This window comes from Rana temporaria, chromosome 7 (assembly GCF_905171775.1).
Source record: "Rana temporaria chromosome 7, aRanTem1.1, whole genome shotgun sequence".
NCBI lineage: Eukaryota > Metazoa > Chordata > Amphibia > Anura > Ranidae > Rana > Rana temporaria.
The window spans coordinates 3,562,698-3,571,185 of record NC_053495.1 but is presented as its reverse complement, the minus strand read 5'-3'; the positions used below and the strand labels follow the sequence as shown (position 1 = coordinate 3,571,185).

At 43.3% G+C, this 8,488-nt stretch overlaps 1 protein-coding gene across 1 annotated transcript in view; it reads left to right on the top strand.

Annotated features, from left to right (window-relative positions):
• TWF2 (twinfilin actin binding protein 2) overlaps nt 1–1,369 on the top strand; it is a gene marked incomplete at its 5' end in the record, with an annotated part of 13,052 nt that extends 11,683 nt beyond the window's left edge. Inside the window, 1 exon segment of the mRNA XM_040358695.1 lies at nt 963–1,369. Within this exon segment, the coding sequence (XP_040214629.1) occupies nt 963–1,130 (168 nt within the window).
• Between the last annotated feature and the right edge of the window lie 7,119 nt (nt 1,370–8,488).

Genomic DNA, 8,488 nt, shown 5'->3' with positions numbered 1-8,488 from the left:
ATTTTTACTTATTTTATTGTCAATTGTCGCCACTGTGCCCATCAATTGTCGCCACTGTGCCCATCAATTGTCGCCACTGTGCCCATCAATTGTCGCCACTGTGCCCATCAATTGTCGCCACTGTGCCCATCAATTGTCGCCACTGTGCCCATCAATTGTCGCCAGGTTGCCCCCTCAAATACCACCAGATTGCCCACCCCCTGCTTGGCACTTACTTTTCTCGGGTCAGCCATCCTCCCTCCACGCTCCCTCGATGTCTTCTCCCGCCCTAGATGTCGCTTCAGCCAATCGGGTTACCGGTAACCAGACCCGGTGAATCTGATGGGCTGAGACGTGTGTCAGTGTTAACCAAGGAACGCACACCTGTGCGTCCGTCCCCTGGTTAACTATTTGGAAGCCGATTAGAGCCCTCAGGCCACTGGCTCTGATAGACACTTCCAAAAACCAACAAACTGCTGTTATTCAGATGGCCGGCGCTCACCGGGATAGTCTGAATAGTGGGCGGCGCCAGCGACAATACATGAATCTATGTATTGTCGACTTGAGTGACAGGTGCAGGGGAGAGAGGGGGCGGTGCTCCTGTGCCCACTATGGACGCACCACCACTGGCGCCGGTCCAGAAGTGGTTAAGAACTTGCGCAAGCTGCATTTTTAACAAGAGACATTAATTTCTGTTATTTACAAGAGACATTAATTTCTGTTATCTCTGAACACCTATTGGTTTGACTGACCTCCGAGTAGAAGAAGCAGAATAACTGTCTCTATGACAGTCCAAGAACCCCAGGAACGGACGTCTGTTCTTGCTACCTTTGTTTTGCCACGTCATTGCGGCAAGTGAACCTGTTCTTACATAAGGAGCCCAAAATCCCACCTATAAGCCCTTCGTATTGTCATTTAATAGCCTGTTGGCTTTAAGCTTTTGTAGAAGTGATACATTGTCTTCTTTTTCTTCCTCCTCTTAGATTGAAATAGAAGACGGGTCTGAATTGACGTCCGAGTTCCTCTACGACGAAGTCCACCCCAAACAACACGCCTTCAAACAGGCCTTCGCCAAACCCAAGGGACCCGCAGGGAAGCGCGGCCAAAAGCGCCTCATCAAAGGCCCCGGGGAGAACGGAGAGGACAGTTAGAAGGAGGCGAATCCCACCCTGACCAGGGCTTCCGTTGATTTGGCAGGATTGGGCCTGCGCCGAGTGCGAGATCCTCCGTTGGGTTATTTTTTGTTGTTGCTTCCTCTGCGATACGGCAGGTTGGGTTGGTGTGGGTTGGGCCCCAGGAAACCTCTGCCCCTCCCCCATCCTCCCTCCCTTTTTATTTTTTCTGCTCGTGGCTTGCTCCATTCGGATAAATCCTTTTTTTTTTTTTTTTTCTTCCTTTTGTAAAAATTTTCTGCTTTTGTTTATGCCAGAATGATGTGGGAGCTGGTGAAAATCTCCCCGCGCATGCTCATGGAGATGCTTCGACGTGCCTCTTCCTTGTGTCAATGCAAATCCTAGAGGACTAATTATATATATAAAATATGCACTAAATTACCAAAAGTTTAGGGACGCCCGAACTTTAATGGCATCCCAGTCTTATAGGTAGATTCAGAAAGACTTAGGCTGGTGTATCAGTAGATACGCCAGCCTAAGTCTGAATGTGCGCCGGCGCTAATTTAACGGTATTCTGGTAACCAGATACGCTTAAATTAGGCACAGATACGAGCGGTGTAAGTGTCTTACACCCTCGTATCCTAAAGTGTAATTTTTAGGCTGACCGCTAGGTGGCGCTTACATTTGCGGTCGGCGTAGAATATGTAAATCACTAGATACGCCTATTCATGAACGTACGCCCAGCCGACGCAGTACAGATACGCCGTTTACGTAACGCATTATCAGGCCTAAAGTTATTCCATCAAATAGCTGGACTAGTAATGTTAAGTATGGCCGTCGTTCCCGCGTCGAAATTTGAAAATTTTAGGTCGTTTGCGTAAGTCGTCCGTGAATAGGGATTTACGTCCACGTCAAAATCAATAGGACCGTGCGGCGTACTTAGCCGCAATGCACACTGAGATATGTAGGTGGACGGTGCATGCACCGTTCCAAAAAAACGTCAATCACGTCAGGTCAACCCAAATTAACATAAAACACGCCCCCTCAGCCTATTTTGAATTAGGCGCGCTTACGCTTATAGCTGCAAAGGGCGGGGCCAACTCAATATTGAACCCTCCGGACTAAGACTGGGATGCCATTAAAGTTCATGTGCGTGTAAAGGCGGGCGTCCCAATACTTTTGACAATATAGTGTATATTGTGATCCTCCGGACAATCTGGATTCTCAATGGAGTTTCCATTTTTTTTTTTTACGTAGCGCCGCCATTGCTCGCCTTCCCCGTCTGTTACCGTTTATTTTATTGAAGTTGCACAATCGATATCTCGTGTTACATTTCGTGAAATTGCTTCCAAGACTTGAAAATAAATCTTCTATCTTTTGGGGGAATTTTAGGGCGCTACATTATCTTGTTACATTTTAGAACAAAGGACAATATCTTTTTTTTTTTCTCCCGTATTTTGGCCGTACGCGACGCATGACACGTACAGCGGGCGGACGCTGTCGCCGGTTCTCTTTGGTCGTACGCTTGCTGCCAGATATTTTAAGGCTGCTGATGTCATCCGGGACTGTTTCCGATTCTCTCCTGGGCGTGGTCTACATTCCAGACAATAGCAGTAGTTGGTCGATCGGAATCTATCTTTGAAGAAGAGTCACATGATCTCACCCATAGCCCTGTATTTTCTATAGAAAGAAAAAAAATACCTAAATAAATGAACTTTGTTTTTTAAATACTTTGACTTGATGTGACTTCATTGTGACATGAAAGGCTTGAAGGTGAACTTGTCATTAAAATGTATACAAAGTCTACTGGGGTGCCATCCGGGTTCCCCCAGTTTGCCACGGTGCAGACAGGCTTCGCCCCCCGATCAGTGTCATGAACTGCTATGGTGCAGACAGGCTTTGCCCCGGATCAGCGTCATGAGTTATCATGGTGCAGATGGGCTTTGCCCCGGATCAGTGTCATGAGTTGCCATGGTGCAGACAGGCTTTGCCCCCGATCAGCGTCATGAGTTGCCATGGTGGAGACAGGCTTTGCCCCCGATCAGTGTCATGAGTTATCATGGTGCTGGCAGACTTTGCCCCTGATTAGCGTCATGAGCTGCCATGGTGCAGATGGGCTTTGCCCCCGATCAGCGTCATGAGCTGCCATGATGCAGACAGGTTTTGCCCCCGATTAGTGTCATGAGCTGCCATGGTGCAGATGGGCTTTGCCCCCGATCAGCATCATGAGTTGTCATGGTGCTAGCAGGCTTTGCCCCCGATCAGCATCATAAGCCGCCATGGTGCAGACAGGCTTTGCCAACCCGATCAGCATCATAAGCTGCCATGGTGCAGATGGGCTTTGCCCCTGATAAGCGTCATGAGTTGCCATGGTGCGTGCAGGCTTTGCCCCTGATCAGTGTCATGAGTTGTCATGGTGCTGGCAGGCATTGTCCCTGATCAGCACCATAAGTTGCAATTGTGTGGACGGGCTTTGCCCCTGATCAACGTCATGAGTTGCAATGGTGTGGACGGGCTTTGCCCCGATCGGCACAACAAGTTGCCATGATGCCCGTCAGAAGGCTGTAACGGTTTTACAGCAAAGCTGGCCTTGGCTGAAATAAAATGAGGATCATGGCTGCCTCCTATAATCACCTGCTGACCATGACGTTTATTACGTACGTCGGTCAGCAAGTGGTTAAACTTACCCGATTGGTTTATATATAGCCGCACCTATTTGGTTATTATTTGCCGGCCAACGTATACAAAGCTTACAGTGTCTACAAAGGTTCCCATGAAGCCCATCACAGCACATCAGTTATGCATTGCCCCGGTAGAGGTGTATGGGGGGGACACTGCTTGTTCTTGGTGGCTTTGTCTATTAGAAGTCCCGGTACCAGCTCCAGAACACACATACACACCAGAACCCAGTCACCCGAGAATAAAAGTTCTGGTGTGTATGAGGACCTGGTGGTTGGCATGAAGGCAACAAAACACAAGTTCAAACGGATATCTTGTGTAGGAGGGACCCACCATTGGAAGTCTGTCCTCCTCGTAGGTCAGAGAGTTCCTCACCATTGTTACCTTCTTTCCCGAGAGAAAACTCTGCGAAATGTTTCAGGAAATCTGCTTACTCTGGATGAACGTTAATCCGCCACAGAGATCCAATTTAATTTCGGTAGGCTGAGCCAGATTATTGCGAACATCTACTAAAGAAGATAAAAAGTCGATGGATGATAATCCCCTTGAAGAGACTCCAGACACAGAACGAGATCTGGTTGTTTTTGCGGCAGCCTCACGGTGTTGTCTAACAGGAACCAATAATAGTTAGGGGGGTCAATGTATTTTATTTTTTATTTTTTTGGTGTAAGGGGCTGACTCGTCCTCTGAGAAGGAAGACACATTAGTAGTTGTTACAAAATATACTTAGTAAATCTCTTGTTGGAGCCTTTCTGATGCGTAGCGATAAAACTGCCCCCATAATGTGCGTTGGCCCTAGTATGTTGGGAATACAGTAATGAAGGTGTGGGGGGGGGGGGGGGGGAAGAACCTTGGGTGGGGAAGGAAAACCAATGAAGCCAATGAGTAAGGGGCTGCCTCATCACCTGAGAAGGAAGACCCGTCAGCAATAGTTACAAACAATACTTTGCAAATCTCTTGCTGCAACCATTCCAGTGCGCTGTGATAAAACGGTCTGCAAAATTTTCATTGGTCCCAGTATGTTGGGAATACAGTAATGATGATGGAGTGGATAGGATGGAAGAACCTTGGGTGGGGAAGGAGCCAATGAGTAAGGGGCTGCCTCATCACCTGAGAAGGAAGACCCGTCAGCAATAGTTACAAACAATACTTTGTGAACCTCTTGTTGGAACCATTCCAATGCCTTGTGATAAAACGGTCTCCAAAAATTTTCTTTGGTCACAGTATGTTGGGGAATACGTTAATGACGATGGGGTGGAAAGGATGGAAGAACTTAGTTTTTTTACACAAGAAATGGGATGGAAGAGCTTTGGGTGGAGGAAGGAACCAATGAGTGAGGTGCTGTCCCATCTTCTGAGAAGGAAGACCCATCAGCAATAGTTACAACCTATACTTTATCAATCTCTTGTTGGAGCCATTCCAGTGCGTTGTGATAAAACTGTCTCCAAAATTTTCTTTGGTCCCAGTATGTTGGGAATACAGTAATGAAGATGGGGTGGAAGAACCTTGGGTGGGGAAGGAACCAATGAGCAAGGAGCTGTCCCATCTCCTGAGAAGGAAGACACATTAGCAATTGTTACAAAATATACTTATTGAATATTGAATCTCTTGTTGGAACCATTCCAATGCATAACGATAAAACTGTCGCCAACATTTTGGGTTGGTCCCATTATGTTAATAATACAGTAATGAAGATGGGGGTGGAAAGGATGCAAGAACTTTGGGTGGGGAAGGAACCAATGAGTAAGCAGCTGTCCCATCTTCTGAGAAGGAAGACCCATCAGCAATAGTTACAACCTATACTTTATCAATCTCTTGTTGGAGCCATTCCAGTGCGTTGTGATAAAACTGTCTCCAAAATTTTCTTTGGCCCCAGTATGTTGGGAATACAGTAATGAAGATGACGGGGGGGGGGGGGGTGGAAGAACCTTGGGTGGGGAAGGAACCAATGAGTAAGGAGCTGTCCTATCTTTTAAGAAGGAAGTCACATTAGCAATTGTTACAAAATATACTTATTGAATCTCTTGTTTGGAGCCTTTCGGATGCGTAGCGATTAAACTGTCCCCATAATGTGCGTTGGCCCCAGTATGTTGGGGAATACAGTAATGAAGATAGGGGTGGAAAGGATGGAAGAACTTTGGGTGGAGAAGGAACCAATGAGTAAGGAGCTGTCTCATCTCCTGAGAAGGAAGACACATTAATAATTGTTACAAAATATACTTATTGAATCTTATGTTGGAGCCTTTCGGATGTGCGTTGGCCCCGGTATGTTGGGAATACAGTAATGAAGTTGTGGGGGGGGGGGGTGGGAGAACCTTGGGTGGGGAAGGAAAACCAATGAAGCCAATGAGTAAGGGGCTGCCTCATCACCTGAGAAGGAAGACACGTCAGCAATAGTTACAAACAATACTTTGTGAACCTCTTGCTGGAACCATTCCAGTGCGTTGTGATAAAACTGTCTCCAAAATGTTCTTTGGTCCCAGTATGTTGGGGAATACGTTAATGACGATGGGGTGGAAAGGATGGAAGAACCTTAGGTGGGGAAGGAACCAATGAGTAAGGAGCTGAGAAGGAAGACACATTAGCAATTGTTACAAAATATACTTATTGAATCTCCTTGTTGGAACCATTCCAATGCATAACGATAAAACTGTTGACAAAATTTTGGGTTGGCCCCAATATGTTAATAATACAGTAATGAAGACAGCTTGGAAAGGATGCAAAAACTTTTGGGTGGAGGAGGAACCAAGAGATTTTGAAAATGAAAAAAACGTGAGGTAGAGGATCTCAAAGAGGAAATAATCTATTTATGATGATGTGATTGTCTCTGGAAGTCTCCTTTATAGCGGGAAACATGCTTTCACCCGATACAAACTCTAATCTCACTCACGTCGAAGGATTCTCATAAAACCAGTTGCGCCATCATCTGGCAGGATTGAATGTTAAGCTAGAGAACACCTCAGGCCGTTTTTTTTTTTTTGCATCAATCCCAACATCTAAAAACCAAATTTCCTGGCAGCCGACTATAGATAGGCGAATGTGGAGTGATTTTCAGCCGTTCTCGGTAACTGGCCCCGGCCAAGGGCGGAGGCGTGGGATCTGTATACAGATAAATGGGATTGTTGGCTTCTATAAAAACATCCATTGTAATTATTTCCAATGAGCGCGGATGTGCCAAGAACCGTTAGTAACATGAAACTTTCTTTTGTGGAGCCTTCGGCTTACAAACTTAATTAAATCCTATTTGTGCCAGGAAGTTCTACCACGCTTCACTGCCAGTTTTTGTGTTGTGAACGACCTGTATAATAGGTGAAAGAGATCGACCAGATAACGTCTTAACCCTTTCATGGCCCCGCGAGCAAACCACTCCGACCAATAAATAGGATTTAAAAAAAAGAAAAGAAAAGTCAGAAATTTTCAGTTTTTATCTGCGATTTGATCAGGAGGGGTTTTATGATGGAAATCAACTCAAAACTAATTGATATAAAAAATAAAATAATATAACTAATTATATATATATTTTTTTTTTTTATTCATTCTGTATAAAATGTTAAGTTACTTTAGAGAAAAAAAAAATGTTTAACGCCCAAAGATCTGAATTTAACAAATTAAAATACTTGATCTTCCAAAAACTTTGAAATTGTGAAAATGAAAACGTTTTTAGAACATAATTTACAAAATTTTCTTCTGGAACTCTTTTTTTTCTTTGGGGTTTTGGTTACTGAACTTTTGCTTCAAAGCACATATAAGACTTTAGTGGAAATAATTGGATTTTTTTTATACATATATATATATATATATATATATATATATATATATATATATATATATATATATATATATATATATATATATATATATATATATATATAATATATATATATATATTGCACAAAAAAAAGGTTGTAAATGTTATAAAAATAATCATAGAAAACGTGTAAAAAAAATTATATATATATATATAGATAGTATAAAAAAAAACTGAACCCTTTAAAAAAAATAATAATAATAATGAAAAAAAATACATGCAAATTATTCCTGCTCAAAAGTAAAAAAAAAAAAAAGTTTAGTGCTCTTTTAACTTTATTTATGTTAAAAAAAAAAAAAATCTAAAACAAAGAATAACAGCTCTTTGATTAGGCGGCGATGGAAGCTGCTACTTGTTCATATATACTGGGTCTAGCTTAGGTAAAGCTTAACCTATTAACTAAATCACAGCCCTGGAGGGCGAAAAAAAAAAAAAGTAGTGGGTGCAGCAATGACTAAAAATGGACATTGTTTTAAATTATAAGGCTGTAGAAAATGATAGTTGTGTATTTTTCCGTAACCTTGTTTCCAGAGAGACTGCAATCTTATTGAAGAAGTAGCTGTGTTACCAATAAGACTGCCATGTTATTATAGAGGGGGCAGTTCTATCAGAGAGACTGCCATGTTATTATAGAGGGGGCTGTATTATCAGAGAGACTGCCATGTTACTATAGAAGGTACTACATTGACAAAGAGAATGTCACGTTAAAATAGAAGGCACCAAATTACCAGAGAGATTGCCATGTTATTATAGAGGGGGCCGTATTATCAGAGAGACTGCCATGTTACTATAGAAGGACTCATGTTACCAGAGAGACTGCCATGTTACTATAGAAGGACTCATGTTACCAGAGAGATTGCCATGTTGTGGTAGAGGGCATCATGTTACCAGAGAGACTGACATATTACTA